This window comes from Cyprinus carpio, chromosome B14 (assembly GCF_018340385.1).
Source record: "Cyprinus carpio isolate SPL01 chromosome B14, ASM1834038v1, whole genome shotgun sequence".
In the NCBI taxonomy this organism is placed as follows: domain Eukaryota; kingdom Metazoa; phylum Chordata; class Actinopteri; order Cypriniformes; family Cyprinidae; genus Cyprinus; species Cyprinus carpio.
Genome location: NC_056610.1, coordinates 11,461,957 through 11,480,695, shown reverse-complemented (window position 1 = coordinate 11,480,695; position 18,739 = coordinate 11,461,957). Strand labels below are relative to the sequence as shown.

Genomic DNA, 18,739 nt, shown 5'->3' with positions numbered 1-18,739 from the left:
ATGAGATTCATCTGTATATTAATCTCCTGCAAATATGAATTGGACAAGTTAAAAAAAAATGATCAAATTTATTTTAACCTAAAACATGGGTTAGTTTGGATTATGGGTCTTAACAAGAACCTACCATAAAACGTAGTCACACATAACACTTACACTTTGCTCTTAGTTTCAGAGACTAAATATGATTGTGAACTACAGCTATGAAAAAAATCAGAAGACAAAAAGTAATTTGTTATTTTTAATTATTTCATAATATCCCATAAAATACAAATACATTTATTTGCATAAAATGACCACAAAAAATAAAACAGCCTAGAGACACATGCAGACTATTTGAGAATGCTGAGTTTCCACTTGACAGCGATCCTCATCTTCGGAGCAGTCAGGGCTTCTGTGTCTGAGGAGTGAACAGGGTCATTGGAAATTCAAAACCAATCCTACGAATGAAAACAGCTTCACTGAAAGTACTCACCTTGCTGAGGCACAGCGGGTCTCTGCTGCTGAAATGATGCCATAATGCTATTGGCGGTTGAGTTTGGACCTGTGAGCTGAATAATTCAAGACTTTAAATATGCATGATTTACTGTCTTAGAATTCATAGAAATTTTATTATAATCTTTGTTTTCACATGGAAAGAGGTTAGCCAGTTGTAACATTTAATTGTAAGGAAAATAAACAAGCACCAACTGTTAAATTAGAGTAAAAAGTGGGCTTTGGGAAATTAATAAACAAAAAAGTACATTTTTGACCCGTTATTTTTTTCCAGAGCAAAAAAAAAAAAAAAAAAAGACAAATGAGCATGTAAACCTAAATTACAAAAAAAAAAATATTTCAACATGGTAAATATATTTGAAAATGAAACTGTAATATAAATGTTTAACACTTTTTAAAAATCTGAATATCAGTTCAATTAATCTCAAGTTCTACATTCAAATTATATTAAACTATTTAAAACCAAAACAACCCTAAATGTGCTGAAACAGTCAATGGGAGCCTGTGTGTGACTCACTGGGGTTTGGCCCTGCTGCAGGTTGTCAGTCCAGATCTCTGGAAGAGCCGTCTCCATGAGCTGGAGCAGCTCACCGTAGTCTCTCTGCAGGCTGCTGGCCGCACCGTCAAACTGGAAGAGCACCAGAGCCTTCAGCAGGCTGTGAACTTCCTCTGCAGGGTCAGACAACAAAAATCATCTGTGTGAATCTCATACACATACAGAATACAGCTACATAAGGAAACTGATCAGATTCATGTCAGTTCTGTAAAGCTTTAAAGTACCGTGGAGTCCAAACTATGCCAAACTTAAACTCTTAGATGCACATTTGTTGATGTCTGATTCACTTGAAATATGTCCATATTTATTCATATTTATATATCCATTATATCCATCTTATAATTGCAATATACATGCATATATTCAGATTTATACTAGTATTACATGTTTTTGTGTTTCTGTTGTGTCCTCAGCTCACCTCTCATCTTATCAACAATGGTGATGATTTGAGTAAGTGCGTTCAGGAGGGCAATGTCCTCGAATGGGCTTCCTTCCTTCAGACTGTGTTTCTTTCCCTCTGCTTTCCTACGATTCTTAGACGACCTCCTGCAGATCAGTTAGCAAACTTCAACCTCGACATTTGAGCTGCTGACAGGTTATAAGACACTAAAACAGTGAAGTGTTTGTTAGGGATGCACCAAAATGAAAATTCTTGGCCGAAGCCGAACAAAACGAAACACTGAGCCAAATAGCAAACATAGTTTTTTGCATTTTTTCCCCATATATTTCGCCAGTTTTTTCACCATTGCATAAACTGAGTAGCCAAAATATGCTTTTTACTGTTTTGTCTAGCCTTTCAAAGAAAAAATCATTTACAAAACGACAATTTAAAAATATTTACTTAACACTGAACTTTTTTTTAACATTCTAGAAACTTTACCAACAAAGCACATAAATTTAACATAAAATTAATAAGTTAGTAAAATATTTTTGGTCCATTTTTGAGATCCCCTTCTTTTTTACTGTAAAAATAAATGCAACCTTGGACTTTGAACCCTGGTGCTGCGAGCTCGTGCAGCACTGGATACATTATTTAATTTGTGCGTATATTAGAATACACAACGTTCTGCAGTTTATTTACTAATTGTTTAAGGCCATTTCACGATTTCAATCATCATTAATCAGCAACTATCACCCCTTCCTCTTCTCATCGGAGACATGCAATGCAGTACTAAACAGTCTCTCGCTGTCAGTGCTTGTAATGATTTTTGCGCTTTTCTTGGACAATTTTAAAAGCTTTTCTTACTGCCAACATGCTTGCTGCATTAGTGCGGGCCTCTATTTGATCGCGTCACGTCATTGTTTGGTACAGTGGTATTCAGTGCATCCCTAGTGTTTGTAAATTTGTGTTAGCAAAGATGTCACTCACGATGAAATGCGAGAGTTGCTGCGGGAGTATTTCGAGCCAAGATGGCTGCCGGTCAAGACGCTGCTGGCCTCTGAGTAGAGCTCAGCATCCGCACAGTCAGGGCCATCCTCATCTGAAACACCAAGAGGCTGTCAGTGAGCAACAGGAAATAGCTTAAAACCAAAAGTATACTAATGAAGATTTCATGTGATTCAGTAAAACCTCTCCATTTAAAAAATATATATTCTGTAAGATAAAACATGCTATATTTTTTCTAAAGGACACACACAGTGTCTTCTGAAAAGCTAATAATATAAATGGAACTCAGTAATATTTCCCGTTTACCAAATAACTCCAGTCTGGCCTTGGCTTTGAGTTCTTGGACCACAGCAAGGCGGTTTTTGTGACGGATAAACAAAGCCTTCTGGGACTCCAGGAAAGATGTCTGATTATTGTGAGCTACAGGCAACCAATTATACAGTTAAGATACAGCATAAAATAAATCCAACATTAACAGGTCAATGACAAAAATAAAAAATATGATGGTTTACCATCTAGAAGAGCAGACTTCAGATCAGTCTCAATGATGTCCTGTCTGTTGTACAAATAAATCTGAAATAAGAAATAAATTAAATTATGGTTTTTGTAATTATATTTTTTATTATGTTTTTGTATACACACACAGCAATAAATCTGAAATAAGAAATTAAAGTTTTTATACAGCTATTGACCAATATATATATATATACACACACAGTGATATTTTTTTTTTTTTTTTTTTTTTTAAACCAAAATGCATTTAAAAGAAATTGCCAATCAAGTAAAAAAAGTTTTATAATATTATAAAACATTAAAGCCACTTTACTGCAATATTAATAACTGGTAAAGCTATGTAAAGAGATTGCAACATGCTGATCAACAACTCACCAATCTGAGCGCTTCTTCCCATGCAGCTCCCTGTATCAGAGCAGAGATGGCCTCCTCACAATCCTGCCAACACACAGGCATGAGCACATGACACAGCAGACAACAGTCTTGGAAACAATGATGACTATGAAACATACAGTGTAGTTTTGCATTATGATACTGATCAAAGGGCGGGTTGGTTTTGTTTTGTGTCCTGGAGTAGTTTATTTTATATGATAAGATAAGACATACAACATGGCTTACCGATATTCATGATCTCATGGAAACATGCATACATGACAGAGATCTCCACCTGCCAGGTCTCGGGCGAGCAGTGCCAGCTGTTCAGGTGGTAATGGGATGTGTGTGGCCACAGCGAGGGCGTTTCTCCAGCTCGTACAACTGACAAAGGCCTGCAGGGCACGGGCGTTCTCCCCACATCTCCATAGCAACAGTCCCGCCTGCTCCGCCTGCTGCTGCTCCACTAGATGCTCTGCATAGGCCACGCTCAGGGTCTGATGACATCACAGGGGTAAAGGGTCAAGATCATGTCATCACAGCTACAGTTAAAACATTACCACACAAGCTAAATATTTAAGTCAGTTCTGCTATGGCCTTTTAGGTAGGAGTTTATAAAATAAAACTTGCCTTGTATTGCTCACTGTTTAAAGAATAAAGCTCAAGAGCATCACTGTACAGCCTCTGATCCTTCACCAAGTTTAACAATTCTGTGAAATGTTCTTCACCTGAAAAACATGAACAGGAGATACCAAACAGGCATAAAGATGGTGGAAGGGAGTGAATAAAAACAGAGGAATTTGCTGTCGGATTGCTCATGGATGTCCAACAAGGCTCTCACCACACTTGCTGAGGTGATGTAAGGCCTTCCTGTATCTCTTGAGGTGTTTATCGATGGTGTAACGCTGGTAGTTCGGCTCCAGGGTTTTCAGCATGTTCAGAAATGGCAGGTACTCTTTGGGGTCCTACATGTTTGAGGGAAAAAAAACCTTTTATACATTCCTTTTATAATATAAAATAATGTAATTGCAAAATAAAATAATAAATAATAATAATAATAATAATAATATAACATATTACAGAATACAAATATGTGAAATGGCTGCTTATGTGAGAACAAGAATTTTATTCATTACGCATTTATTAAATGATTTGTATGTTTTATAATATAATATTTTTAACATAATACAATAAAACCAAATACCCAATGTGCAATTGCTATACTGAATTTTATTTATTATGTGTTTACTGAATTGTGTTCATTAATTTCATACAAGTTTTGTATGTAAAATGATGAATATAATATAATAATGTTATAAAAACTAACAGTTAAGATGAATCAGAGTTGGAATCTTCTGACTGACCTTCTGAGATTTTTCAGCCACCATGAGCACTAGGTCAAAATCGTAGGTGCCGAGGGAGTGTTCATACAGCTCATTCACGTTAACGAGGAAGAGCAGATACTTGAGGGCTTCCTCTGCGCTCACACTGCTGCTGCCACTGGGTGGGTTCACTAAACACACAAGCACACACATGTAACAGACACATAATCAAACTTATTTTTATTGGGCTTGAGCGAATCCAAGCTCACCTCGTAACTCGTGGACCTTCTGTAGAGCGAGTTCTAATTCTGGTGTAGTTTTTCTCACGTGTGATGTCAGAATACATAAACAATACCTGTGTATAGATGAAAGCATCTCAGAGGAGGAAGATCAGGGCTTGATGTACATCATGTAATCTTATCTCAATTGGAGAAGGAAGTAGAAGGGCTATACTATACTTCATGCAATTTACAAAACATAAGTAACATTAATAACCGTGGAACTGACTTTTGTGGGTCGAGAGTCTCCATTGTTGACCGTAAAGCATCACAGATGATGTCCACCTTCTTTCCTCCTTTACCTGAGACAGAACTAGAGGCTGAGCGTGAAGGACATGGGTACATTGTTGTAGTGGTGTCTTCCTCTCTAAGAATCAAAAAACATTTTTTTATTAAAAGACAAATGAAAGGGAAAAAGCATCAAAAGAGATTTAATCAATGCCTTTGTGTTAAGGTTTACTTGAGTTCAGTGAGGAACAGGTTGATGTAGTTGATGGAGTCGATGTGTTTCAGGAACATCTCAATGTTGGCAAGAAACACCTGTGAGAGGAATCATGGGATGGGGGTAAATGGAGTGGTGTTATTCATTTAGTGCCATTCTCTGAAAGAAAATGCAATCCATGGTGTAGAAGAATGTGTTTAGATGTTATTGTAAAAAAGGAAATGACAACAGAGTGAGGTCACTCACAGTTGGATTGTGGTCATAAATGAGGTTGAGGTTAATCCTCAGCTTCCTCATGCACTCGAAAGCATCTTTAAATCGGAGACTGAAACAAACAACATAGCAAAATGATTCAAATCAAATCATTTAATTTATCAGGAATTAATTTTTACATTTTTAAGTAAACTATAAATGCAATATAAAAAATATAATGCAATATAAAATATTTTTGAGAAAAAAAAGTGTTTTTTTTTTTTTAAAAAAGGTCAGTATTCTCTTTGTATATGTAGCATTGTCTGAAGTTTATACCCATCAAGCCACTTTCTGAGCTGAGCAAGTACAAGAGCTTGATGATGGATGGTTTCCAGATTCCCTCGTGGCATCTGAAAACAAAACAAATCTATTTGTCATTAAAATACATAATGAAAAAAATACATAATCATATGAACATGTTCAGTTGACCTGCAGGATGAGTCTGGTGTCCTGGGGAACCACAGAAACGATGCGAGAGCCTCGTTCTACCTTTCGTACAGTCTCATCATTCTGATGAGCATCCGAGCTCAGAGCTGACTGCAGACCTGCACAGGACACCAATATAGAAATAGAAATATTTTTATAATTATGGAATATATGCTGTATTTATATTGTATTATAATACACTACTGTTGAAAGGTTTGGGATTGGTAGGATTTTTTTATGTTTGTTTTAATAGGTCTCATTTATTTTATAAAAAAAATACAGTAAAACAGTAATATTGTGAAATATTATTACAGCTTAAAAACCTGTCTTCTATTTTAATGTTTAAAAATTTAACTTTTTCTTTTAATGAATTTTCAACACAGTCTTTCAGCACAGTAGCTATGTTTCCATCCAAATTTACAAACTAAACTTATGCGCAAAATTGTAATATCGCATAAAACATTTGCGAATAAAGCACCGTTTTAGCACCAAGTTAAAGAGAACAACACTGTCACTTCCTGATTAACTTGTGCTAAATATCACAAAGAAAAAAATTATTTGCTGCAGCAGGAGAAGGCACTCTATATAATAATGTGTGTACAATAAAGCCTCTGAGCATGCAGACAAAAAGCGTTCATGTTATCTTATTTTCGGAGCCTGCTGTTTGTGAAGGGAGTTCATTATAAAAAAACACTTTGCTCAAGAATTACAGAATGAAAAAAAACCTAGCATTTCAGATGCTGTACAATGTGATCAGTTTGTTGGTTGGTCCAGCTGTGCTGTCCCATCGCAAAGTCACATGTCTTTTCAGATGCACATAAAGGAATTTAGTAAAAGTGTTTCCATCGTAGTTTATGTGCATGTTTTCTTACCGGATAAGACATTTATCCTACTTAGTTAAGCACAAAAGTTTTTTCTGCACATTTTTAGAATTTATGTGCATCTTGGCATTTCCATCCCACGTTTTTTTATGCAATATCCCAAAATACCCATAAAAATAGATCACATGATCCTTTAGAAATCAATCATTCTAATATGCTGATTTGTTGCTCAAAAAACATTTCTTACTATCAATGTTCAAAAAATTTTTGTTGCTTTTCTTTGCAACTTCGATGCATTTCTTCAGGATTATTTAATGAATAGAAAGTTTGAATAAAAAGTATATTTTTGCAATATGATGCATTCACATGTACCTTTGATAGAGAGTGTGCTGAGGTTGAGACAGTGGCACATGTGAGAGTGTGTGGTGAGCAGGAGGAAGTCGTCATAAACTACAAATGAGGAAATATTGGAGGCCACCTGCGGAAGAGACACTCCAGTGAGCATACCAGCCTGGATTTTGGCACTAAAACACTAAATGTAATGTAATTTATATCCTTTTTATATCATTTTGGGGTACTCACACCTACCAGTGAGTCACCGATGTAGAGGTGTGACCTCTCTGTGAGGCCTATCAAATGTTCCTATTAAAAAACAAATACATACGAAGCATTTATTGAAACTGAAGTGAGCATGATGAAATAAAGGTCAGTGATAGATGCAGACTATATATGCACCTCTCCGCTGAGGGTACATAGTGCCGTCTGAACACAAGGCCGGGGAAAGTTGATGATATTGCCAGTAGAATCCTTCCATTCTGTTAGACTGAGCTCTGAAGAGTCTGTGTAAAATATTCTAGCATTTACAGTGGTCTTTATATGTGTGATTAAATTATTCATTTTTAAAGTGCATTAGGAAGAAAAACAAACAAGACAAGTGATAAAACAGATACTACATAGAAGCCAAATCCAGTTCCTGTTATAATTAGTGGACTGACTGACTGACCCATGTGAACTTTCCGGATCTGTCCGTCATCAAGTTGCAGGGCCACAGTGCCATTTCCAAGGCTGTGACACAAGCTGATCACAAAACCATCCACTGGAACATCTGACCTGAGAAATGACCAACACCAAGAATTTAAGAAAAAGAGACACTGCATAAAGTGCAGAGTTTAAAAAATGCAATTTTTTTTTATAATTCCCAGCCCTTGAGGTCATGTCTACGCTCGTTAGATCAGTCTGTCTTTGCGTGAGCTACACTGAATACAAATATGGACAAGATTGGAGGAGTTAGTTATTTTGGCGCCAGTACCTGATCTCCAGCGTGTCCTTGGAGTCCTGGCTGTCTGATGGGCTGAGTTTCAGCAGGCGGGTGAAGTATCTTCCATGAGCCACAGCCAAAAACAAATCGTCATTCAACCACAGCAGCAAGCGCAGGGTCAGAGGTTCCTCCTGATCCATGGTGACCCTGGGAGAGAACATCAGCATCAGCATATATGCTACATGTAATAATTACACAGTAGTGTCGATCTGAATAGATATGCTAGCCCGATGAGAAAATGACAGAAAAGAATCCAAAAACAGTGGAAAGGACAGTAGAAAACAGTGGATTTTGCAGAAAAGAGCTGTGGAAAGACTGCTGCAAGTAATATATTTTTGTTTGTAGTATATTGTATGCTGTATATTGAGTTTGAGATCACTAAGATTTTTTTAAAGAAATAAATACTTTTATTCAGCAACATTGATAAATATTTCTTGAGTAGCAAATCAGCATATTAGAAGGATTTCTGAAGGATTATGTGACATTGAAGACTAAAGTAATGATGCTGAAAGTTCAGCTTTGCCATAAGAATAAATATATTTATTTAATAATTAATATAGACGAAAAATATTTTAAATTGGTAATAATTGTTTAAATTATTATGTAAATGAATGTAGCTTTGGTGAGCACAAGACTTTCAAAAACATTTAAAAATCTTACCGACCCCAAACTTTTACAGCTACACTACCATTCACAAAACATGTTAATTATTTAGTGACACCTTCTTGTTAAATAAGGATTGGAGAAACATGAATAAACATAAAACATAATCAACAGTCAAACTCAAAATCATCTGTACCTGTATGTCTTTCTTAAGACTAATGGTGGCGAGATGACTTTAAAGCCAGATACCCCAGGTACACCTCCATTTTCAACTCCACCACCTGAATATAAGAAATGTAAGTGAGAAATCCTAAACAACGTTATGTTTGAATCAAGTTTCAAATTATGTTACTCACCTTGACCATATACATAAATATGTCCATCGGCTGTGAGTGCAGCGAGCTCATTGGTCCTCTGGGCTTGAGAACGGAAGGTGACCAAGTTCACGGGAACAGGAAGTTGAAGTTCAAAAGCACACATAGGTGGAGGGATCACACACTGGCGGAATGTTGTCAGCAGGATTTTATCTGCAAAACACATTAGTTAAACACTGAAATCATTCAGACCTTTAATTGTTGGACTGTACTCAAATGTCTTATTTACTCTATAAATGATGTAAAACTAGATATGAGAAACAGCGTGTTGTCTGCAATTTATTAAAGTAGATTAATCAATTATTCATAAGTTAGACAATGGCCATGCCTACCTCCATCAATCACTGCCACATTGGCGTTATCATGGCAATCTGTGCCATGACTGCGGTCTGTGCTCCAGCCCCAGTCATAGGTGTAGCTGACCCATCCTCGAGTCAGGAGGTGGAGACGCAAGGGCTTCTCCGGATCCCAACATACACACGCCGGAGCCCTGAGGGGCTCACTGCCAAAATGCAAGCTCTGCTTTAGATACCAATGATAATTCCCGACTGTCCACAGCTGAACTGTGAAAGAAAGAGGTCAGATGTTTAAAACAAAGCATCCTGGCTGTCTTGTTTGTGCATTTTCAAATGTTAAATTATCAAATTTAATTTTGACTGAAAACTACAGGGAGCCCTTAAAGCTTTTGTTGATAAGCACTTTTTATTACAAAAATGTGAAGATGGTTGGTGCATGCTGGATTCATAAATGCACAATAAAATGACCCAAAATCAGAGAAGATGGAAAGATGCAGTTTGTGTGAAGTAGTATTTACTGAACATATATTTATGCAATTCAACTGCAGCCTTTGTAATTTGATATTCGCACTAAACCTTGTAAACTCAACCAGAGGTCCCAGGCTCAAATTTCTGATTTTGTTATACATATACACATACATACATACATACTCACACACACACATATGTATATATATATAGATAGATAGATAGATAGATAGATAGATAGAAAGAAATATATATATATATATATATATATATATATATATATATAGAGCTTTTCTTTTCAACATACACATATATGTGTTACGACTAAAATAATGTTAAAACTACAAATCAAATTTTTTTCTATCGGCTCAATTGCATAGAACATACATGTCTTTGAGTGTCATAAATATTATTTTTCTAAATCTGTCATGCTTGTAACTTTACAATATCTTAATATCCTTCTAGATTCTCATTCTTAATAAGCTTTTCTTTTGGAATCTCTATTGCTAAAGTCAACAGATTTTACTAACAGACCTATCAATATTCTTAATATCCTTCTAGATTCTCATTCTTAATAAGCTTTTCTTTTGGAATCTCATTTGGCTCCAAATCTCAGGTCAAACTTGGCATTTTGACACGCCTCTAAAAAATAGTGGATTACTCAGTAAATATATATCTGTGACATTTAATATTTTGGCTTTCAACACTATTTATGTACATTTAATAAGCTTTTCTTTTGGAATCTCTATTGCTAAAGTCAACAGATTTTACTAACAGACCTATCAATATCGTATGATTTTGGTTTATTTTGATTAATCATGCAGCCATAATTAAGCAACACTGATCATTACTGGACCCATCACTGAATATGCAAAGCAGTCTGATCTGCATCTTACTGAATGTGTTGGGATGCTCGTTCTCTCCAGGCTTTAAGTCCTCCATCCAAACAGCCAGAACAGTAGCGTCACTGTTCCACAGCAGTTCCTTTACCTGAGAAAAACACACAAATCATCAGCTTTTCATGCACCATGACTTGTATTTCTGATCTTTGAAAATAACATATACAGAGGAGATCTACCTTGACCTGTTCCTTTCCAAAAGGCAGATTAAAATCTCCATGCAACAGTCCGTTCTTTTCCATAAACACCACACTGTGTTTGTTAGGGTGCCGCTGTGTGGAAGCGATCAGGCTGCCGGAGGGTCTAGAAGAAAAATCCATTTTTGTCAGTTCATATCAGGTCAGACAAACGCAACATGAAGTCAAAAGAAAAAAGTAAAAAGACATTCAGAATATCTTACCTCCAGCAGAGAGGCTGTTCCAGACCATTAACAACCTCGCTGGTGGCCTGCAGAACACATTCTCGGTTCCAGATTCGAACCTTTCGAGCACCTGAAACAAAAAGCTGCTATATTTTACATTAACATTAATGCATCTGGCAGACACTTTTATGCAAAGTAACTTTCAAAATACACACTTTATCAATTAATGCATTCTTTGGCAACCAAACACATGACCTTGGTGTTGTTAGCGCCATGTTCTGCTGTTTAAGCTACTGTAATAATGAACAATATTAACTGTCACAACTTTTCATGTGATAACAATAGCAGAAAGTGAGAGTCTCACCAGTCTGAGGACATACAGTGCTGACAGCAAAGAACTGCCCATCGCCACGCCATGTGATTCTTGGCTTCCTGTCATCCCATGGCAGAGCAGGCTGCACTTCCTGTGAAAGTGTATGAGAACTAGGTGAGAAAAAGACCATATTCAAACCAATGATCTCCTGATGATCCTCAGGTCAGTATCATACTTCCTAGCTGCAGCGAGTTGATTTGGTAAAGCAGAACGATGCTAAGCAGAACAAAAACTTACTGTGGCTTTCCGCTGGGCGGCCTGCTTGCCCTCAGAGCCATGAAACTGAGTCTCCTTCTTCCCCCAACCAACTGTGATGAACTTACCTAATGCACAGAAAAAAATTTATTAATCACCCATCAGACACGATATCTGCTCATATGCAGAGAACACAAGTCACCTAAATGAAAGCATGATATTAAGAGGTAAATGAAGACTTTTATAAATTATACCTTCGCCAAAGTCATCCTGATTGATCGCAACTTCAGTTATTGGCTCAAAGTCCTTGGTCATCATGATAATCGTCTCCTGACCTGACATGCAACATAAGACACAAACAAACACAATGAGAAAGCGTGAAATGGCACTATTATGCACTTCTAAACAGATATATGCTGAGTGGCAGGGTTATTATAGTTACTTAATCTAAAGCCATAAAAAACAATTCTGTTACTTGAAACAATATAAATGTTAACTTAAAATAAAACATATTTTAGCTATTAACTTTTAATTTAGCAACATTTCTCTTTTTTATTTAGTTTAACTTAATGCCCTAAAAATTTTTAATTATAAGTAATATAAAATAAACATAAATACACAATTAATATATATATATATATATATACACACACACATAATAAAAAACTAATAAAACTGACAAAAACTCATAAAAGTACTAAAACTTAAAATGAAAATGGAAAATATATACATAAAAATAAAATCAAATAACATCTCAAGGATGTTAAAATAACACTGCTAGTGATATAGACCTGTGGTCAGAGTCACTAACTCTTGGTCTGGGCTCCACGTCATGCCAGTTAGACCGCTTTCCACACTGCCAACACATTCTAACTGTGAGAGAGAACTTGATATTGTTAATTAGACAGTACAACACGAGCATATACATTTCACAGCATCATTTAGCAATCATTTTATACAATCATCAAAGCATTTAGAACAAATGAACGATCACCTGACTGGTGTTGAGGTTGTAGAGAATGACATCACCACTGCCAGTGGCTACACACACGGACTCCTGATCTGGCAGATCTTGTATCGCCACCACAACCCCACTGCCGTCCTCTGGGAGATACTCCTCCGCCGTCAGTGAAACCTCTTTATGAACCTATAGAAGCACATTATACAGAAAAAATCATGTATAGCTATTTAGGTATTAGAGATCCTAAACCAGAAACAATCCCCCTGGAACAAAATGGGGATACAACTATCATAAATCACCCTTTCTGGGATTTAAACTTCTATGAAAACTTTTTATTTTGATTATTTAAATACCTCTTGGGTCCGAGGGTCAAACTCTGTGATGGCAAGCTCAGAGGCCACCAGCACGGTTCCAGTCTCGCTCCTGATGGAGAAACACTGTGGGGTTCCCGGGAAGGAAAGATCCACGCACTTGAAGCGCTGCAGCAGACTGAGGTTTCTCATTTTGGGTGGATGCTTTCAACAAGATGAGATCTGAAACAGTTTTGCAGTTTTTGTTAGATTGATATGATTGCAATCAGTAAAATAAGACAAGGCAGGTGGGAAAGACTTCATGTCAACTTCAACTGCACGACATGCATTCTGGGATGCTTTTTAAACAACTATACATGATAGACATTCATTGGTTGCCTTACCTGAAAATAAATGTATACTTCAAAAAGTTTAATAGATTATCAGCAATAAATTTTGTCAAGTGTGTCCGAATTTGACCAGTGTTTCCATGGTACTGAATGATTTCAATGCTGATGTATCATGGTATTCACATGATGGTACTAATGAATGAGTAATACCAAAAATACCATGTTACATGTCCACAACACACGACATTACCATGGTACTAAAACATGGTAGCACCGGGGAACATTATGTTAGCGAGTTAATAACAATACAACGACATCAAACTGAATGAAACGTAACGTTATCTCTTTAACAGGATCTACCTCCTTATCCAGTATACAAATGCTTTCAAGATCAGAATAATTCTTATGATTACAAAATGGATACGTATTACGTATGTTTGAAAGATGTGAGCAGCAATTCCAGTTGTATTTAAATAAAGACACAACCATCAGTAATACTTACCTTGTTGTGTTTTTGACCTTTTTATATGAGGTAAATTATCATTTGCGGCATACACATTCACAACACACGCACGTTGTTGTCAGTACAGCCTGCCCTGAACTCTGACGTCGTAGAAAAAATGGCAGTGTGTGATGATGCGAGCAAGTGCGCACTCTGTCGTCTTGGAGGAACAGCGGGGACGTCAGATTTTGAAGAACCGGTTGGATTCTTTCGTTTTGGCATTCAATCGTCAAAAGTTTCAGCTTCAAAGTTCCAAAAACCTTAGTAAAGTTATGTGTTCACATATATTAGTTTTTTTTTTGTTTTTTTCGATTAAGTGCCATTTATAAAGGTGTAAATTTAGGTTGCTTAGGTCAGTTAAGATCTTCTGGGATAGGTCTTCTGTACGTCTCAAAACAAACTGTGTGTGTGTGTGTGTGTGTGTGAGAGAGAGAGAGAGAGAGAGAGAGAGAGAGACCCTAATAATTTGGACCCTAATAATTTCAGAGGCATTTGTGTGAGCAGTAATCTGGGGAAGTTAGCCTATTTAGCAGTATTTTAAACCACAGAATGGTAAACTTCCTTAATGAGCATGATGTCCTGAGCCCGAGTCAGATTGGCTTCCTTCCAAATCACAGAACGACTGACCACATTTACACCCTACACACCCTAATCAATAAACACAGTAAAAAAATATTTGCATGCTTTGTGGATTTCAAAAAAACATTTGATTCTATTTGGCACGACGGATTATATTATAAGCTTTTACAAAGTGGTGTAGGGGGAAAAGTTTTTGTATTCAAACAAATCCGAATTGGCAACAAACATACAGAACTCTTCACCCAGAAAAGAGGAGTGCGGCAGGGCTGTAGCCTGAGTCCAACGCTGTTCAACATTTACATTAATGAATCAGCGGTGCCGTTGGAACAGTCTACAGCCCTTGGACTCTCTCTACAAGACAAAAACATCAACTTTTGCTGTACGCAGATGATCTGATGCTGCTGTCATCCACCCCACAGGGACTACAGCAGCACCTGGACCTGCTGGACAACTACTGACAGAACTGGGCCCTGGCAGTAAACCTCAAAAAGACCAACATTATGGTCTTTTAGAAAAAGCCCAGATGTCAGGAACACAGATACCAGTTCAGTCTAGGCAGCACCACCCTAGAACACATGATGCAGTACACTTACCTCGGCCTGATCATCACTGCATCAGGGAGTTTCAGTTCGGCAGTATTGAAATACCGCTTCCAATTTGGTGTAAAATCTTTGATAGTGTGATTCAGCCCATAGCGCTGTATGGAACTGAGGTTTGGGGTCCACTCAGTGATCAGAGCTACATTAGATGGGACAGACATCCAACAGAAGCCCTACACACAGAATTCTGCTAAATGATTCTAAAATTACAAAGAAAAACACCCAATAATGCATGTAGGGCAGGATTAGGCTGATTCCCATTTATTATTAATATGCATAAAAGATCCCTGAAATTCTGGATGCATCTTAAATCAAGTCCCACAGAATCGCTACATTTTAAAGTGCTACAAACCCAAGAACTGAACCCTGAAAAGAGTCCACTCAGTCAGCTAGCTCTGAGACTTACTAACCTGACTAACTCTACTAACACTAACCAGTCTCAAACCAGCACTGCTTCTCACCTGAACATCAAAATAAATCATTATCAAACAATCTAAAAATACACGTCTGGAACATTATGATCAAGAAACTAAAACACAAAGTAAATTACAATTCTATCGAACTCTAAAATCAGATTATGAATGTGAAGAGTATCTCCAGAGTGTCAGAGACACAAAGCAGAGACAGATCCTGACCAAGTACAGGCTCAGTGAGCACAGTCTAGCCATCGAGACGGGCAGACACAGAAAGAGCTGGTTACCCAGAGAGCAAAGAGTGTGTGCTCACTGTCAGAGAGATCGAGACAGAGATGCACTTCTCTGCCACAGCCTGAGAGACAGCAGGTGAACGTGTGTGTGTGTGTGTGTGTGTGTGTGTGTGTGTGTGTGTGTGTGTGTGTGTGTGTGTGTGTGTGTGTGTGTGTGTGTGTGTGTGTGTGTGTGTGTGACCTCAGTGTGTCTGACCCTATTGTTCACCACAGTCATCCTTAGTTATGTTTGTGTGATTCTATGTAAGTTAAAGACTGTGGTATCAAATGTTCACACATTATAATCTGTTATAGTTCAATATTTTAAGATGTTATAATATTTAGTTCCATTGCTGTGATGTTCATTTAATTATTATTATTGTTAATTTATTATTATTTTTATTATTATTATTATTATTATTATTATTATTATTATTTTATTATTTTTTTTGTATATGTATATTAAGCTTTGGCAATATTGAATAATTTACATTCATGCCAATAAAGCAATTTTGAATTGAATTGAGAGAGAGAGAGACAGAGAGAGAGAGAGTTGATTAAATTTCGAACATTAAACGGTTCTTTTGCCAAAAGAACCAAACGAATCACTGCGAGTCGGATATGTTCGACAGAAATGGTTCTCGGTTCAATGAGTCGGTCAGTTTTAGCAAAGACTTTGGTGTTAGTCTGTAGTCAGTCTGTACTAACAGAGTTCAACTGGATTTTCTGTAGTTGGGTAACGATGCTTTTTGAGATTGAGGTCAATTCAAGTCAATTTAAAATTGCTTTATTGGCATTTCTGTAAATGAATATTGCCAAAGCTTAGTATACATATACAAAAAGATAGAAAATAATAATATAATAACAATAATAGTAATTAAATGAACACCACAGTAATATAATATTATAAAATCTTAGAAGTATTAAACTGTAACAATTTATAACGTGAACATTTGATACCACACTCTTTAACATAGAAACACACATAGGCTACATACTAAGGATCACTGTGGTGGACATTAAGGTAACACACATTCACCTGCAGTCTCTCAGGCTGTGGCACGTCCACACGTATCTCGCAGCCAGTGCTGCTGTCTGTCCCTCTCCCAATAGTATCTTTATTTGTTCTGTTTCTCTAATGGCTGTAAAGTTCTTTATCAAGTTGGTGAATTTATTGAAGTAGAGGTTTCTTATGGATATGTATTTATGACAGTGAAGGAAGAAGTGCATTTCTGTCTCAATCTCTCCTGTCTGACATTGAGCACTGAGCACACATCACGCTGCCTACGCCCTTGGTTTTGACTATTAAAAACAGTTTACAAGTTTCTGAAATTCGACAGATAGTTGGTAAGTGTATACTTATTTGAAACGAGCAGTAGGCTACTTCAAAACAGTGTTTGAAGGCGATGACATTCATGACACGCCTCCCTAAAGACGAACGCAACACAATGTTACACATTCCTGGTGTGTAATATTTCCTGATTTCCTTAATGGGACTCGCTGAAAGAAATATGATTCACTTGTAAAGGAAGGAAGCGCAGCAGTGTGCGTGTTGTTTAGATCTGTAAGTGCCACGAGACGCGCCCTGGACAGACACATGGAGTAAAGAACACTGAGCTTTTCAACAGAGAAGGTATGTGATTATTATCAACTACTGTGCTGTAAACAGTGTGTTTTATTTCAGTTTATTCATTACAGCAAACAGTGAACAAGGCGCGCATGTTAGCACATGTTGACTTATAAGAATGACTTGCCTACGATACAGCGAAGAGTTTATCCATTTTATTTACTGTTTCATAGATTAACATGCATTATACTATTTTATGCTTGAAAGTCCGATATTAAATAATTAAAAAATGTCAAACAACTTTATTGGAACTATATTTCCCTATTTGAATTAATCATTTTCTATTTGATACGAAGCATCTTATAATGTTTAATTATTATTACAAAGAATTACATGGAGTTGTACATTAATGAGCGCTGATGATATGTAATTGTGAAATATTCCTATGTGGAAACTGAAATAAGGTCATAGCCGTACATAGGCCTATATTGTGCAATGTTTTTGAAAGTGGAATTTGTATCCCACAGAATGTATGGTTCTCCATGCTGCTACTGCTTCTTCTTCTTTAAGTATGATAATATCGGGCAAGACGCCCTCCAGGACAAGTTAACCCCACCTCTTTTTTTTTTTTTTTTTTTTTTGACCCCTCAAAGCTTTTGAGGTTATTTGCTTTAATTTTGTGTCTCTAGAAAACAGTTATTTTTGACATTATGTGTCTATTTGGTAATAAGGGATTTGTTGGCATACTGATGTTTTTAGACTTAAAGAGTAAAAAAAATTGTTTTTATTTTTAAGTAAAGAAGATTTTGTAATTTTGGGGGTTATTATTCAATAATGCCATGACTTAGCAGCACATTTTAGACTAATTGATTGAAATTATACAGTTTGAATTCAGAGTGTTGCTATTATGACATGTTGTCAATAAAATATTGCACATGTATATATGAATTTGCTATGTAATTTATAGAATAAATGTAATGTTCATATTAATCTTTTACTAAGATTCTGCTTTGTCCTTAGTTATTTACTTATTCAACTAAACTGGCATAACAGAAAATAAAATAGATCAGATGATATATTATTATTAATCAATGACAGAATATATAGGTAGGGTGGCTAGATGGATTATTTTTAATAATGTTACATCTTGTGTTATGACAACTAAATTAGCAAATGTTTATATTTATATTCCTTATATTTATATAAAGTGTATTATACATATCTTCTACTGAAGCTCTAAATGGCCATATTTTTATGGTGTGGCTAAGCTAATAGACGTCATTTGATTACTTGAAGAACATTTTGTCTGATGTTACTTATTCTCTTTAGATAACCAGATGGAGAGCAATGGAAGCTCCAGCATGCCGCCTCCACCGGATGTGCACGTATCTCCTGCAGATGAGTGTGTCGGCTCTGAGGAGACCCAACAACAGCGTTTGGGACAATCAGATGGGGCTC

At 36.5% G+C, this 18,739-nt stretch overlaps 1 protein-coding gene across 1 annotated transcript; it reads right to left on the bottom strand.

The window, feature by feature from the left end:
* Positions 1-225: 225 nt before the first annotated feature.
* LOC109079308 (elongator complex protein 1-like) lies at positions 226-14,014 on the bottom strand. The gene is made up of 36 exons (XM_042738090.1): positions 13,852-14,014; positions 13,063-13,242; positions 12,743-12,895; positions 12,540-12,621; positions 12,003-12,083; positions 11,791-11,876; positions 11,545-11,644; positions 11,220-11,310; positions 10,999-11,122; positions 10,817-10,910; positions 9,489-9,719; positions 9,139-9,309; positions 8,979-9,063; positions 8,171-8,326; positions 7,865-7,971; positions 7,597-7,700; positions 7,450-7,503; positions 7,234-7,339; positions 6,044-6,159; positions 5,891-5,964; positions 5,609-5,687; positions 5,381-5,460; positions 5,150-5,287; positions 4,912-4,997; positions 4,685-4,833; positions 4,162-4,285; positions 3,951-4,048; positions 3,616-3,817; positions 3,324-3,430; positions 2,948-3,008; positions 2,742-2,855; positions 2,418-2,529; positions 1,467-1,594; positions 1,010-1,161; positions 473-548; positions 226-397 (listed from the first exon to the last, which is right to left on the bottom strand). The coding sequence occupies exons 2-36, from the start codon at positions 13,210-13,212 to the stop codon at positions 330-332; spliced, it is 3,939 nt and encodes a 1,312-aa protein (XP_042594024.1). The 5' UTR covers positions 13,213-13,242; positions 13,852-14,014; the 3' UTR covers positions 226-329.
* Between the last annotated feature and the right edge of the window lie 4,725 nt (positions 14,015-18,739).

Excerpts from the sequence above, each read along its gene's own strand:
- LOC109079308 (XM_042738090.1), bottom strand. The coding sequence starts at position 13,212 with ATGAGAAACCTCAGTCTGCTGCAGCGCTTCAAGTGCGTGGATCTTTCC. Across the intron at positions 11,877-12,002 it reads TCAGGATGACTTTGGCGAAG|GTAAGTTCATCACAGTTGGT; the intron begins GTATAATTTATA and ends TCTGTGCATTAG. Across the intron at positions 5,688-5,890 it reads CTCAGAAAGTGGCTTGATGG|TCTCCGATTTAAAGATGCTT; the intron begins GTATAAACTTCA and ends TGTTTGTTTCAG.